The sequence below is a fragment of the Herpailurus yagouaroundi genome, unplaced genomic scaffold (assembly GCF_014898765.1).
Source record: "Herpailurus yagouaroundi ecotype Mexico unplaced genomic scaffold, PumYag 141, whole genome shotgun sequence".
NCBI lineage: Eukaryota > Metazoa > Chordata > Mammalia > Carnivora > Felidae > Herpailurus > Herpailurus yagouaroundi.
This window is the reverse complement of record NW_024412396.1, coordinates 9,911,001-9,926,819: the sequence shown is the minus strand read 5'-3', so window position 1 is coordinate 9,926,819 and position 15,819 is coordinate 9,911,001. Positions and strand designations below refer to the sequence as shown.

Below are 15,819 nucleotides of genomic sequence, written 5' to 3'. Positions count from 1 at the left end.
TTTCTTAATGAAGCAAATGAGAAGGATACTTCTCATTTCTTAATGAACTGAATAATAGCACTCACTAAGGATTTTTTTGATAGTCTCAATTTTGGGGCGCCTGGGTGGTTCAGTCAGTTAAGCGTTGGACTTTGGCTCAGGTCATCATCTGGCAGTCTGTGAGTTCAAGTGCCACATCAGGCTCTGTGTCGACAGCTCAGAGCCTGGAACCTGCTTCAGATTCTCTGTCTCACTCTCTCTCTGTCCCTCCCCTGCTCATGCTCTGTCTGTCTCTCTCTCTCACAAAATAAATAAAGATAAAAAAATTTTGTTTGATGTTCTCAGTTTTACCTGTACATTAAGCTGTGCTATTAGATATACACATCTTTTTGGAGCATACTGTTTTATATTAAACTGTGCTTGGCATTATACCATGGGTCTGTATTCAGAGCTGTTATAATAAATGGCAGTATAAAACATGATGTATTTTCTGTACAGATGTTATCATAGGCATTGTCGAGCATATCCTATATGCTTATTCTTTCTTCTATGAGGGACAATGAAAGAAATCTCTGTTCTGTCACAAATATGAACCAGCTGCTTAGTTTATCTTTTGGATCAGAGACTGATCGTGACAGATACGCTGTATCTTTAGAAAGTATATGAGACTTATGGCTTTCACTTTAAACTCTATTTGCTTTCATCTTATTCTTCCTACTCATATATTCCTCTAAGTAGAAAATCCTTAATTATTTTATTTTTTTACCATGCACTGTATGTTTTTGTAAGCTGCCTCTCACATCATTTGGGGACTATGTAGAGTATGGACACAAAAACCTTGGAAGTAATTTCCTCAAGTCAGGAATAGAGGAAGAGTTTAGGTTTTGGTGTCATATAGGCACACAGACAAATCTGTGTGCCATCATTTCCTCAAGCAAATAATTTAACCTTTTTATCTAAACTTTGGTTTCCTTTGGTGTAACAAAAGGGATGAAAATCTATTTTGTAAAGTTGGTGTGAGAGATCAGTCATTTTGTGAACAATGTTCACCATGGTGTTTAAATGTGTAATAGTGTACAATAAATATACTTTTTAGAAAAACTAGAATAAAACTTCTGTGTTGTTATACTATTCTGCTGTTATTAAAAAAAATGTATCATTTGGTAAGAATGGGATAATTTTGAAACCTTTTCTTTAAGCTCACTTTTCCCCCACAATTTGTTCATATTTTAGGTTGAATTTTTAGGAGAAGAAGGAACTGGCTTGGGCCCTACATTAGAATTTTATGCTCTGGTGGCAGCAGAATTCCAGAGAACTGATTTGGGAGCGTGGCTTTGTGATGATAACTTTCCAGATGATGAATCTCGTCATGTAAGATTTATTTCCCATTTTGTGATTGTGATTCTGCTTTTAGAAAGTATTAAAAATAAGTTATGCTTTCAGAATTTAAGCCAGGTTTTCGAACTTTTTTATTATTGATCTTTTTTTTAATATGAAATTTATTGTAAAATTGGTTTCCATACAACACCCAGTGCTCATCCCAATAGGTGCCCTCCTCAATGCCCATCACCCACCCTCCCCTCCCTCCCACCCCCCATCAACCCTGAGTTTATTCTCAGTTTTTAAGAGTCTCTTATGGTTTGGCTGTCTCCCTCTCTGACTTTTTTTTCCTTCCCCTCCCCCATGGTCTTCTGTTAAGTTTCTCAGCATCCACATAAGAGTGAAAACATATGATATCTGTCTTTCTCTGTGTGACTTATTTCACTTAGCATAACACTCTCCAGTTCCATCCACGTTGCTACAAAAGGCCATATTCCATTCTTCCTCATTGCCATGTAGTATTCCATTGTGTATATAAACCACAATTTCTTTATCCATTCATCAGTTGAAGGACATTTAGGCTCTTTCCATAATTTGGCTATTGTTGAAAGTGCTGCTATAAACATTGGGGTACAAGTGCCCCTGTGCATCAGCATTCTTATATCCCTTGTGTAAATTCCTAGCAGTGCTATTGCTGGGTCATAGGGTAGACCTATTTTTAATTTTTTGAGGAACCTCCGCACTGTTTTCCAGAGTGGCTGCACCAGTTTGCATTCCCACCAACAGTGCAAGAGGGTTCCCGTTTCTCCACGTCCTCACCAGCATCTATAGTCTCCTGATTTGTTCATTTTAGCCACTTTGACTGGCATGAGGTGATATCTCATTGTGGTTTTGATTTGTATTTCCCTGATGAGGAGTGACGTTGAGCATCTTTCTATGTGCCTATTGGCCATCTGGATGTCTTCTTTAGAGAAGTGTCTATCTATGTTTTCTGCCCATTTCTTCACTGGATTATTTGTTTTTTGGGTGTGGAGTTTGGTGAGTTCTTTATAGATTTTGGACACTAGCCCTTTGTCTGATACGTCATTTGCAAATATCTTTTCCCATTCCATTGGTTGCCTTTTAGTTTTGTTGATTGCTTCCTTTGCGGTGCAGAAGCTTTTTATCTTGATGAGGTCCCACTAGTTCATTTTTGCCTTCAATTCCTTTGCCTTTTTTTTTTTTTTTTTTTTAATGTAAAGAGAGCACAACCAGGAAAAGGGTAGAAAGAGAGGGAGAGAAAGAATCCCAAGCAGGCTCCATGCTAACAGCACAGAGCCCAACGTGGGGCTCACACTCTTGAACTGTGAGATCGAGAGTTGGATGCTTAACTCTTGACCTGAGCTGAGATCAAGAGTTGGATGCTTAACTGACTGAGCCACCCAGGGGCCCCCATTATTGATTAATCTTGATATTATTAAAATGGTTTTAAAGAAGAAAATTCAGTTACCAAAACCTAATAAAAGGTATATATAAATACTTTAAGATAGCTAAATTGATGAAGGTGTTTAATACTTATGCATCTTTTGTTTAATTTTATTTTTATTTCTCCCTCTAAAAAATTAGGTTGATCTTGGAGGTGGATTGAAACCTCCCGGATACTATGTGCAGAGATCATGTGGGCTGTTCACGGCACCATTTCCACAAGATAGTGATGAGCTTGAAAGGATCACAAAACTCTTTCATTTCCTTGGGATTTTCTTGGCCAAATGCATTCAAGACAATAGACTTGTGGATTTACCTATTTCTAAGCCTTTCTTTAAACTTATGTGTATGGGTGACATTAAAAGCAATATGAGTAAATTAATTTATGAGTCACGAGGTGATAGAGACTTACACTGTACTGAAAGTCAGTCTGAAGCTTCTACAGAAGAAGGTCATGATTCACTCTCTGTAGGAAGCTTTGAAGAGGATTCAAAATCAGAGTTTATTCTAGATCCCCCCAAACCAAAACCCCCAGCTTGGTTTAATGGAATTTTAACTTGGGAAGACTTTGAACTAGTAAACCCACACCGAGCCCGATTTTTAAAAGAAATTAAAGACCTTGCTGTCAAGAGGCGTCAGATTTTAAGCAACAAAGGTCTTTCTGAAGATGAGAAGAACACGAAATTACAGGAACTAGTGCTAAAGAATCCATCAGGGTCTGGTCCTCCACTTAGCATAGAGGATTTAGGGTAAGTTTATATATACATTCCTCAACCTAATGGATGAATAGATTTTAAAGCTTTTATTTCTTTGTCCCCACTAATTGCAATGTATGAGTAAATAGTCGGTTAAGAACAATAATATGCTGTAGGAAATATTATTGATTTGAATTTTAAAGAGTTCATATTATAGAGACAATATTCAGAATACCAGAATATAGTTTATTAATCGTCAAATCTCTGGAAGGTTATCTGATTTATCAGATGTGATTAATGTATATGTATTGTATGAAAGTCCAAAGTCAAAGATACTTGGAGAAATCATAGCTAATTAATATATATAGTGTATTTGGCAAAGCTCAAAGTAGTTTGCTTTATATGTAGGCCTTATGCCCAATGGCTGTACTAACTGACTCCGATGCTACAGATCTTTTGATAAAATTCTTTTGATTTCTATACATGTAGTATTATACCCTTGGTATGTTTTTCTGTGATTTTGGGTTGACTGCAAGTCTGTCTGTCTTTCCTTTCTTTTCTTTTCTTTTTATTTTTCTTTTTCTCTCTTTCTTCCTTTCTTGATAATGTTGAGAAGTTTTGTTTGATAAATTATTATATATTCAAGGTCCTTTTTGAGGGTAGGGACAGAGCCTGAATAACATTAGTGAAGCAATAGTTTCTTCTTGGAAAAAAAAAGTAAAGATGTTGCTGTCCTAATTTGTTGCAAAAACCCTTTATTAATTTTGTGCCATAAAGGGAAATGAAATCTGGAAAGGTGGTGGTTTCCTGCAGTCTTTGCAAAGCCAGGTTTGGTGATGATTGGCCTACTAGTTTTTGTGGATGGGGTTTTTGCATTCAAAAGGCCTCATGCTTAACATCTAAGCCAGAGGGGTGGGGGGAGGGGGGGGCGGATCATGGTTTTGGCAGCAGTGTTTTAAAAATTAAACACCAATGGTAGTTGAATGTTAATCTAATACTTTTTGTCTTCCCAGTTTAAATTTCCAGTTTTGCCCTTCCTCAAGAATATATGGTTTTACAGCTGTGGATCTCAAGCCAAGTGGGGAAGATGAGGTAAAAATTTTGCTTTTGATACAGTTGTTAAGTTCAGAAACATCCTCTAGATGAGGCCAGTTGTAGTAGGAGCTACTGAAAACATCCCTGGATATTAACAATAATGTTGGCAAATTTTCCTTTGCAGATGATAACAATGGATAATGCAGAAGAATATGTGGATTTGATGTTTGACTTTTGTATGCATACGGGTATTCAGAAACAGATGGAAGCCTTTAGAGGTAATTTTTAGGGCTCTTGAGCTTAATACCTCTCCTTTTACTTGGAGACAGTTGAAATTCAGGCACTTACCTTGTCAAGAATTGCTGGTAGTCTCTAGATTTGCCCTGTGGTTTTTTGACGTCCCGATAGTTAGGTCCTGCAGATTACCCAGAACAGGTTGGAATGTTCTCAAGCTGTGGCATACCCTCAGCTTGTTCCTCCTAAGTAATGGGAGACCCACTTTTGTTCTCCATTTCTTCATTTGTACGTGAACATAAATTTGCGTACTTTCCACATTGCATGACCAGGATGACTTAAACCATGTTAGAACCTAAGTTCTTCAGGAGAAAATTGATGGACAATATATTAGACTGTTTGTCACTTACTAGTTCTGAAAAAGAATATAGATTCAGCTAGCTCGTATGATGCAAAGAGTTGGTTAAGAAATTACTAGAATTTGGCTACTGACCATAATGACTGAGCGAGTATCTCGGTTCACATTTGCAGTATTAAGGGAAATTTCTGTACTTAAAACCTTAGCATAGCTTTGATTTCAAGCTATTTTAATTTATATTTGTTTTTTTAAAAATTTATTAATATTTTATTCATATTGCATTCTGTTGATATTAGGTATTTTGATTTGAAATTTGGCATTTTGGAATTATAACTTGGAAATTGAATTACATGTTTTATTGTTTTTGATTTTTTGCTATGTATAATGTAGATGGGTTTAATAAAGTTTTTCCAATGGAGAAATTAAGTTCCTTCAGCCATGAAGAAGTCCAAATGATTCTTTGTGGAAACCAGTCACCATCCTGGGCAGCAGAGGATATTATTAATTATACTGAACCTAAGTTGGGTTATACACGTGACAGGTAAGTGTTGCTTATTTTCTAAGGTCAGTAAAACAGTTTATGTCCCAAAATCAAATGACAGATTCTCTAAAGAACTATGACTCAGTGAATTACATTCATAAAATAAGTGAGAAAGCAGTTAAGTCTTCATATCCATTGATAAGGCTGAGTTTATACAAAAAGAAAATTGAGTCTTTGTTCGTGTTAAGATTCCATTTTAATTGTTCGCTCTTTTAAGAATTGGGTGAATTGTAAACCTTTAGGCTTCATTGTTTTTATACTAACCTTTATTGTTTTTAAATTTGAGCCTTGTAAAAAAAAGTTGAAAGAATTTCCAAATAGCCTTTGCCCAGATTCAACTGTACTTAAAATTTGCTTTATATTATTTATGCATAAGCACACATATTTATATATATACCTACACATGGTATATGTGTATGTATACTGTTTTTTTCTGAACCATTTGAGAATGTTGCTTATATCATGCCCTTTTACTCTGTAATTCTTGAGTGTACATTTTCTGAAAATACGGATATTCTCCCATGTGTCCACATTAGCTAGCAAATTCATACTGTTAGCTAACCTGTAGTCCATAGTACAGGTTTGTTGATTACTCCAGTAATGTCCTTAATAGCACTCCCCTCATTACCACTGTCTCTTATCAGAAAATAGCATTTGGTTGTGATAGGAACTTTTGGAGGGATAGGTCTTTAGTCTGAAACAGTTGAGTTGTTTTTTCTTTCATACCACTGATTATTAGATTTTTTTTTTTTTTTTAAGACTACAGGCTGTATATTACCTTTTCTTTTTAAAAGTTTCCAGGAGCACCTGGGTGGCTCAGTCAGTTAAGCATCTGACTCTTGGTTTCCTCTCAGGGTATGGATCTCACAGTTTTGTGAGTTCGAGCCCCGTGTGCTATGAGCACAGAGCCTGCTTGTTATTCTTTGTCTCCCTCTCTCTCTGCCACCTCCCCCTCTCACACCGTCTCTGTCTCTCTCTCAAAATGAATAAACATGGGACGCCTGGGTGGCTCAGTCGGTTAAGCATCCAACTTCAGTTCAGGCCATGATCTTGCAGTCTGTGAGTTCGAGCCCTGAGTTGGGCTCTTTGCTGACAGCTAGGAGCCTGGAGCCTGCTTCGGATTCTATGTCTTCCTCTCTCTCTGCCCCTTCCCTACTCACACCTCTGTCTCTCTCTCTCTCAAAAGTAAATACACATAAAAAATAATAATAAATAAATAAATAAACTTAAAAAGTTTCCGAATTAACTAAAATGAGAGAATACAGTTGACCCCTTTACCATGCAGGGTTTAGGAGCACAGTTGAAAATTCGTATATAATTTTTGACTCCCCAGAACTTAACTACTAATAGCCTGCTCTTACCAGAAGCTTTACCAATAATATGAACATATTTTATGTGAAGTAAGCTGGAGAAAAAAAAGAATGTTAAGAAAATTATGAGAACCTACACTTGTGATGGAATAGCATAATGTATAAATTTACCGAATCACTATGTTTTACATCTGAAACTAATATAACATTGTGTGTCAGCTACACTCAAATAATAATAATAATGAAAAAGAAAGTCATGAAGAAGGGAAAATATATTTGCGGTACTATATTGTATTTATTGAAAAAACTTACATGTACAAGTGGACCTGAGCAGTTCAAACCTGTGTTGTTCAAAGGTCAGCCCTATTATGAATTACTTTAAACTTAACTCTAATGTTTATATAGCATTTTTTTTCCTAAGTCAACTATTTTTTTAAGTTTTTAAAATTTTTTAAAAATTTATTTGAGAGAGGGAGGGGAAGAGAGAATCCCAAGCAGGCTCTGTCCACACTGACTGTACAGAGCCTGACATGGGGCTCAAACTCACAAACTATGAGTCCATGACCTGAGCCAAAACCAAGAGTCCAACGCTTAACTGGCTGAGCCACCTAGGTGCCCCCTTTTCTTTAACATTATGATTGTGAAATTCATGCCTGTTGTGGCATATAGAAGCAGTTTATTTCACCGTTAACAAAAATGGATTGTTTCAGATCCCCTTTAGCCATATTTAGATGAATTATGCATGTGCATCTTGAGCTTTTCTGATTTGCTGGCTTTGTTGCATATTTGATCCCTGTACTCCATCAGTTTGGTTCTGACTGTTTGTAAGTACAAGACAGTCTTTGTAGGATATTTTTAAAGTAGCTTATATCTGCTCATTTCATGCTGAGTCAAGAGTCTCTAGTACTCTAGATACTACTGATAATTGTTTTTTGGGTTATTGCTGGCTTACAAGGTAGCAGTAGTGTTTTTCATTTAAATCAGCTCTCACATGAGTATAATTATATTTTTCTTCTTGTAGCCCTGGTTTCCTGAGATTCGTGAGGGTTTTGTGTGGCATGTCTTCAGATGAAAGGAAAGCATTCCTGCAGTTTACCACTGGTTGCTCAACTCTTCCCCCAGGTGGACTGGCTAACCTGCATCCCAGGCTCACAGTTGTTCGCAAGGTACAAACTTTATAGCTAACGAGGAATCCAAATGGAATTTACTTACTTCAGGATTGAAAGAAATAAAAATTTAAAGTCCTGGTCTTCCTGTGTTCTCACTTTTCTTTTTGTAGGTCGATGCTACTGATGCAAGCTATCCATCAGTAAATACATGTGTGCATTATCTCAAGTTACCGGAATATTCTTCGGAGGAGATCATGAGAGAGCGCCTGCTAGCTGCTACCATGGAGAAAGGCTTTCATCTCAATTGAGCTTTGAAATGGGAGACATCAGAGACTTATAAAATACTAGTGAAGCCTCTTGTGTTTGTGTGCAGAGAAGTATATGATCCTCTACGCTAATGACACTTGCCTTTATTTCAACCATTAAGGCTTTAAGAACACGTGGAATAAGTTGGTTAGCTGCTAATGACAAAACAAATCCTTTAACTACCCAGCCAGCAAGTATATAGCACAGAACACTGTGTGTTGCTACAAGGGCTTAGTGACTGGAAAAAGGTGGTCCTACTTGACTGTTCCAAAGAGCAGCTTCTCAGATCTTCAGTGTTCACTGGTAAATTTCTAACAGTGTATTTGTGTAAAGTTTGTCGTTTCATACTTCATACACTACAGTTGCCGTCACTGATCCCCGTTTTGCTGGCTTTTAAGCTACTTGGTCAAAAATCCTGCTTCCTTAAAACATAGTTAATGAGCATCTCAAGCTTTTTCTTTTCCTTTTTAATGATGCCTGCACTATCAGAGTATTCTAGTGTTCTCTCTTTTGTTTGGCATATAATCATGCACAACCTTTTTATTTCTTTGAGGTGGGAGTATATTTTTATTTCCTAAATGCCATACTATAAAGATCAAATTCTTAAGTGTGTTTGTGCAGCTCAAAGGTAAAGATATATTAAGGGGGAAAAAAAACACTGGTCTAGATGCAAGGCACACTTAAAGCAAGTTTTACTTTTGGTTGTATTTTCTTTGTATATTATAAACATTTATTTAACTTGTTGCAGTTTGAAGTAAAAAATTTCCAAAATGTATGCTCAACAATAATCATTAAAATGTTTGCAGCGTACAAAACTGTGTCATGTGACTATTTCACTGCAACGGTCAGACCTAAGAACTTAACCAGATAGTTTTTATTTTGAATCACTGAGATATAGTTTTTTGAAATTACTACATGAAGAAATGTATTTTTCTATAGTAAATACACTTACTGAAACTGGAAATCTAGGAGAAATCTATGTTCACATGCTTGTGATCCAACTGTTGTGTTCTGTCTTAAAGTATTCTTCAGCTGTGAATGGCCAAGTTATTTGTGTTAACTTTTTAAACACCAGATCTGCTACTTACCATTGTATCTGCAGGGATGTGTAGTTTAAGATTCAAGAATGATTTCTGAATGTTGTTAGTGTGAAAAGAAACCACCAGGATATGGCCATTTCCTCGTTTTGAAGAATGGCTTCTGTTTCCATTTTCCAAATTCTGTGATTTATCACATCTCTTCCCTTAGGTGAAAGAAACGTCAGTAGGACTGATTTAGACAGATGGCTTTTTTAGGAGTGAAAAGCATTTTTTTTGGAATTGCCCATTATTTACCTGTTTAAAAGGTACATACATTCCCTTTCTACATTAGAAGAGATATGTCCCTCTATAGTCAATCATTTGAATACTGTTTTTATTCTCTGCATGAGAATGTTGTGACTATGTAATCAGTGGCAGCATTTAAATAATTCATCTTATTGTGAGTTTCACAGTTCTGAGAATAAAAGTTAAAATAAAACACAATAGCAATATTTAAATGTATGACCTATGCTTTAATCCAAAAAATAGTCGTGGTGATGGTCTCAATAAAGTCATGGATACATGACTAAAACTTTATTCTAGTGATAGAGTTAAAATCCAGTTTATGTGCTTAGTATTGCCATTTATTTAAGTCTGTAAAATGTCTGTCAATACCCAGCTTTTACCAAGACTAATCTATAATCTAGCACAGGGGTCAGCAAATAATAGCCTGCTGCTTACTTTTGTATTGCCCATGAGCTAAGCATGGCTTTAAAATTTTCAGGTGGTTGAAAAAAAGCAAAAAAAGAACAATATTTTATGATGTGAAAAATTTTTGAAATTCAAATTTCAAAAGTCAAAATTCAAATGAAATTTCAAATTTATGAAATTCAAATTTCAAATGTCCATAAATAAACTTATTGCAACGTGGCCATGCTTGTTCATTTATGTATTATTTATGATTGTTTTTACACTGCAATGGCAGAACTGAGGTTTTGTAGAAACCACATGACCCACAAAGCCTAAAATATTTACTCTCTAGCCCTTTGCAGAAAAGGTTTGCTGAATCCTGGCATAGCACATTGCTGTAGCCTGTAAAATTGATGAGTCTTATATATTCAGTAAATGAAATGTTAGGAGTCAAGGTACAGCTGACCAATCTGAGACATAAATTTCATGAGTGTGAAAATCACTTAAAGCTGTTCATCACGGTTCAGCAATAAACCTGAAGCAAGATGACACAGCCTAGAAGGACAGATAGCCACATTACAGTTGACTTTGCATGAGTCAAGTGTTACAAGATATCTACTAGGGTCTCCACGTATACTGGATTCTTCAGCTTTCTTTTCTGTGGTATCTACCTAGTATTTTTTTTTTTTTAATTGTTATTCTCTAAAGGTACTGAAATCTGTGCCAAGATGTTATTCAAGTGCTATTTTGGTGTGACCTGAAAATTAATTTTGTTCACTCCCTAGTTACTTCTGGTGTACCAGTTTCAGCAGTTACCTGAATGTGCTACTGATTAAGTGCCTACCAACTAGGACAGTGTTTCCCAACTAATATGTCTTAGAAAGACCTCCAAAGCACTTTCATCTACGCTGGGCTTTCCCCAGACCTTGGCTACTTAATGCAAAGGTATGGGATCAATACACATTGTTCTGGCAGGTCAGAAGCCTTTCTTCTGCTTTTCTGAATGGGTCTAAACGAACTCCGGTTTGCTTTTAGAATCCATTATTGACTGGTTGTTTGGATCTTTATAGATGCAAACTTTAAATATGTAAGTAGATTTTTAGAAACAAAGACTTAAACCCATACACACATACACAAAAACAGTACTGAATGAATCATCAGTGCCTGGAATGTCCATTTATGTCTTCTTTTGGAGAATAGTATTGTAGATGAAAGAACTCCTGGAATTCCATAGGATGGCACAATATCTTAAAGTACCATGATCATATTTGTTTCCTCCATTATATCTGCCTTTCTACCCTATATGCACATAAACATGTTTTCTACCTAAGACAGTTCTTTGTGCTCTACTGAGCAGCAAAAACATCTAGAAAAGTTGAGAAGGATTAGGTCATTGGTTTTCTATGGTGACTAAGTTCTCTTTGCTTCCAGACATGTCAAGGAGTCAAAGGAATAAGATAGGGAGTGGGGGAGAAGGCTTCATATCCTGCCAACCTGAACAGAGATACTCTCTTGCATTCTGTTTTTAGACTTTGAACTAAAGTAAACTTCATTTACAAATAAGTTTACTAATAAGACAAACCATTTACAGCATTGCCTAAAGTATGGTTGTAAAGGCTCTCCTTTAATGTATAACCACTCAGTTTTTGGTAGTAACATTATAAGTGAATCAATTACATGACGACATTGTAATTACCAAGTGCCAATAAAATGGATATTAGGCTTTTAGAAACTGGCAAATCAAATTTAATTCTCGATTTTTATTAGGTACACAATTCAGTGAAGTTTGGACTTAAGACATTTTAAGGAAAAAGCATTCAGAAAACATTCGAAGTGCTCTGTGTTTAGAACTTTATTGGCTGATAGTTGTCTCATGTTCTTCTCATGCTGCTATCCTGAATTAAATATACAAAGGAAAGCGAAGAACAAAAAAGATACCCTCAGAACTCAACAAAAGTTGAACAAGTGGGGAAAAAATGCTTATGGTTAGAAAATAAAATTTGTCTCTTAGAGAAAAATTTTCTTTGTACACCATATTTTAAAATACAGTTTGTTTTCCACTTAGGAACTGTGGAAAACACCTATATAAAATGTCTTTGGAAGGGTACCCCATTTTGCAGGGTACAGTCTTGCAGACTTTTTGGGCTACAGATGTAAAGAGGTATTCCATGGTATTCTCACTTCCACAAGTTGATGTTGTCTGGCAGAGACTTCCATTATTCAGCTTTCTGACATTTTATCAAGAATGAGTAGAGGGGCAAGAATTCTTGCCCGATTCGTTTCCACAATGCAGCCATTCAACACCATCTCATCCAAAATAATGTGTACTTTATCCAAATTAAACATTATCTAAGTTCACATTAAGGAAATTAGTTCTAGAGATACAAAAATGTTATTAACATTAACATGTAACACTAAATAACCACTTAGCCTATAATTTTTCCCATGTAAATTAGTCTAAGCATGAAGTATTGTTTATTTTACAGAATTTATGAAATTAGATTTAAAATTGGTGTCTGTTTTAGAAATTATTACCTTAATGTACACATGCACACCCAGTTTCATCCTGGTTAAGCTAATTGGCCTATGTGCACAGAAATGGAATAGCTATACCTTTTAGCCAGAGGGAAAGTGAATCTACTATGAACTAGAGAATAAAGTAAGTGACATCGGCAAGAAGGTGACCGGACAAGAACAGTATTGTCTTCCCAGACAATAATAACCTCAACAGTAATAGCCACGATTTATGGAATACTCATGTTCCAGGCATTGTGTTGTTTTACATAATTCTTTCAGTCTTCTCTACAACTCTATGGTATAAATGTTACACATTATCCTCATTTTGCATGGAGCAAATAGGCTCAGAGCCATTGTCCAAGGTCACATGGCTGGTAATTGCCAGGAGCTGGAATTTACGTCCACAGCTTTGGCTTGATGGTTCTGCTTCTACACTTCTCAGGAGAGGCCTGAGGCTACTGAGTATATACCCTCCCTCAGCCCTAAATACTTCATCCAAAACCAAATGCTTTTACAAAGCTTTATGTCTTAAGCTATCCTTTCTGTCGCGCTGAAGAAAAAAATAACCAAGAGTAGATATGAATGAAGGAAGCAAGTCAATGCTGACTTAATTCCCAAGTAGATAAAAATTCTGAAATTCATGAGACTATCTTGCATAAATGAACAGTTCTAAAAATACTCATTTGAGAAATACGGAGCCACTTCCACTGATGTTCTTAGTGGAAAGTCAGTATAGCACATGGGGGAAGACGAAAATGTTGTCAGACTACAATGTCTAGCTAATTGGAAGGAGCCAAGTTCTTCTCCCAGTAGCCCCTTCAGAGAACTTTTGTGAAAGGAGAATGGGAACTACAATGAGATGATGATAATAGTTGAATGGTTCTGAATTTTATACTTTAATAGCTTATTAATCCATGTCTTTAAAGAACACGATCCTGGTCTCTTAAAAAAAAAAACAGCTGATTGAAACATTGTTTCAGATAGACAAACTTCAGTCAACAAATGAGTGATTTAAATGCACTAGGGAAGTTCATAATTAAATAGTGAACCTTGGTAAAGTGAATTGTTACCACCTGGTTTTTTTCTCAATAATTTCACATGTTCAAATCTATATTGTATTTGTTTAGTGAAGTACATCTACAGAAAATGATACAACCCTGTGAATGACTTTTAAGGTCCTATTAGGCTCTGCATTAATATCTCATTAAGCTCTGTGCAAATAGTCCTCTAGCGGAATAAACTGTTTTTCAGGAACCCATGGGAACTGTCCTTAAATGACCCAGAAAAGAAAAAAAAAAAAAAAAAAAAAAAGCTTTACTCTGATATACCTATTAATAATGTCTTCCAATTATATAGATGATGATTGCTTTGTCCATGACCAAATTGAGACTGGAATACTAGGCCCTTGACTCCATCAGACCCAGAAGCCAGAACTTAGAAGCCAAAGTGGGAATGTCAGCTCAGTACAAAGTGGAGTTGGGGAGCACAGGGGGCTGCATGAAAAATGGCCTGCAGAATCCCCTTTTGTTTTCATTAAGGGCAATGAAAGCCTTGGTGCATTGAAAATGTGAACTCATCCAAGATGATTTTCTTGGAGAGAGGAGATCTAATTTTACTCTGTCTATTTGAGTTAGTTTAGGGATCAAGCTGAAGACTTTGGTAAGTAGATGATCTAAAATTCAGATGTCCCCTTGAGCAAGAAGCCACTTGTTTTGAAATTCAGATTAGAATTGCTGCTGAATCATATCAACCACTGACATCCTCACATTGTAAAGACAAGGTCTTTCAACAAGTCTGAATTTCCCAACATCCTAGAAACATGAGTTGTTCAGTGAGATCACCCTGTACCGTGGGCATGTGACTGCCTGAGTATCTGGTTCAAACCCTTAATAACCATGTAGCTTTCTGGCACCATATAGGGAAAACACAGACCAAATCCAGTGTGAGGCAAAACCCTGAAAGCAGATTTCCACCTGGAATCATGTGGCTCCTTAAGAATCCAGCTGTTGTTTACATCTTGATTTGGTTTATAAGCAACTTGTACACACTGGTGAAGCCAAGAATAATGGCATTTGAGCTACATGTCAGGTGAGCAGGGACCAAAAAAAAGCCCTATAATGCAAAGCCCTGTGGCAATAAACATAGGCAAACATGCTTCAACCCTGACATCTCAAATAGGATGAAGCGACAAAGGCCCAGGCTGTTGGTCTATTACTGTGGTGAGCTGAGAAGGGACTTTTTCAAGAGGGTCCTAGTTGGGGGTTACACTGAACTTGACTGACTTAAAAAGATCCATCAGGCACTTGGTTTCCCCTCGTGGACACCCTGTGGTTGGAGCTGATGTGAACTACAGCCAGCCTCCTAAAGAGCAGATTCAGAAAGCCCCACTTTTTCCCAATCCTGAGACCCAAAAGCCTTGCTGAATTTCTTTCTTTTTTTTTTCAACGTTTATTTATTTTTGGGACAGAGAGAGACAGAGCATGAACGGGCGAGGGGCAGAGAGAGAGGGAGACACAGAATCGGAAACAGGCTCCAGGCTCTGAGCCATCAGCCCAGAGCCCGACGCGGGGCTCGAACTCCCGGACCGCGAGATCGTGACCTGGCTGAAGTCGGACGCTTAACCGACTGCGCCACCCTGGCGCCCCAAGCCTTGCTGAATTTCTATGTGTAATGTGGATTGAAGTGGAACATCTTAGGACCCCAGTAATATTAGTGCCACCTGAAACCAATTTTCTAACTAAAATGTTTCTGGTTCCCACATTGGAATTTTGGTCTCTGAATCATAAATCACTTTTTCAGTATGGTAATTTAACACCACTGTAGTGGTCTATTTATCCTTTAATAAGAGAAAACTGAGCAGCATACATTCAAATGGGACTTGAAAAGCAATTCTAAGGTAGAACTCAGCCTAGAAACTAAAATGTATAATTCTAGATTTTGGTCTTAGATCCCTTGTTGTCTTCCTTGGTTTCTTTCTTTCTTTTTAAGATCCTAGCTAACAAAGTTGTTGAAAAACTAAGTGGGGTGGGGAAAAAACTTGCTTTCCTGTTTATATTTTAATTCAGTCTCCCATGAAATTAGGTAAACTGTGAAGGGCCTTGTGTTCACATTTTCTACAAAAATTCAAATATTATTCCATAGAAAACTCACGACAGTGCACAGTCCGGGATATACTCTACTGGTAATATAGTCTGCTGCTCACTTTTAGGCTTAGTATTGCCTCCTGTGAATTAGGCCACTGA

At 36.7% G+C, this 15,819-nt stretch overlaps 2 protein-coding genes across 11 annotated transcripts in view; one reads left to right on the top strand and one right to left on the bottom strand.

The window, feature by feature from the left end:
* The window catches only part of HECTD1 (HECT domain E3 ubiquitin protein ligase 1), a 93,717-nt gene extending 83,415 nt beyond the window's left edge, over positions 1-10,302 (top strand). For all 6 annotated transcript variants that reach the window (XM_040476863.1, XM_040476861.1, XM_040476859.1 and 3 more), the window contains 7 exons: positions 1,213-1,350; positions 2,905-3,512; positions 4,472-4,550; positions 4,678-4,771; positions 5,476-5,626; positions 7,958-8,102; positions 8,216-10,302. In XM_040476863.1, the coding sequence (XP_040332797.1) occupies positions 1,213-1,350; positions 2,905-3,512; positions 4,472-4,550; positions 4,678-4,771; positions 5,476-5,626; positions 7,958-8,102; positions 8,216-8,353 (1,353 nt within the window). In that variant the 3' untranslated portion in view covers positions 8,354-10,302. The remainder of the gene's footprint in view (positions 1-1,212; positions 1,351-2,904; positions 3,513-4,471; positions 4,551-4,677; positions 4,772-5,475; positions 5,627-7,957; positions 8,103-8,215) is intronic.
* A 1,488-nt stretch (positions 10,303-11,790) lies between these two features.
* The window catches only part of AP4S1 (adaptor related protein complex 4 subunit sigma 1), a 50,135-nt gene continuing 46,106 nt past the window's right edge, over positions 11,791-15,819 (bottom strand). For all 5 annotated transcript variants that reach the window (XM_040476871.1, XM_040476872.1, XM_040476869.1 and 2 more), the window contains exon 6: positions 11,791-12,409. In XM_040476871.1, coding sequence (XP_040332805.1) covers positions 12,281-12,409 — 129 coding nt within the window. In that variant the 3' untranslated portion in view covers positions 11,791-12,280. The remainder of the gene's footprint in view (positions 12,410-15,819) is intronic.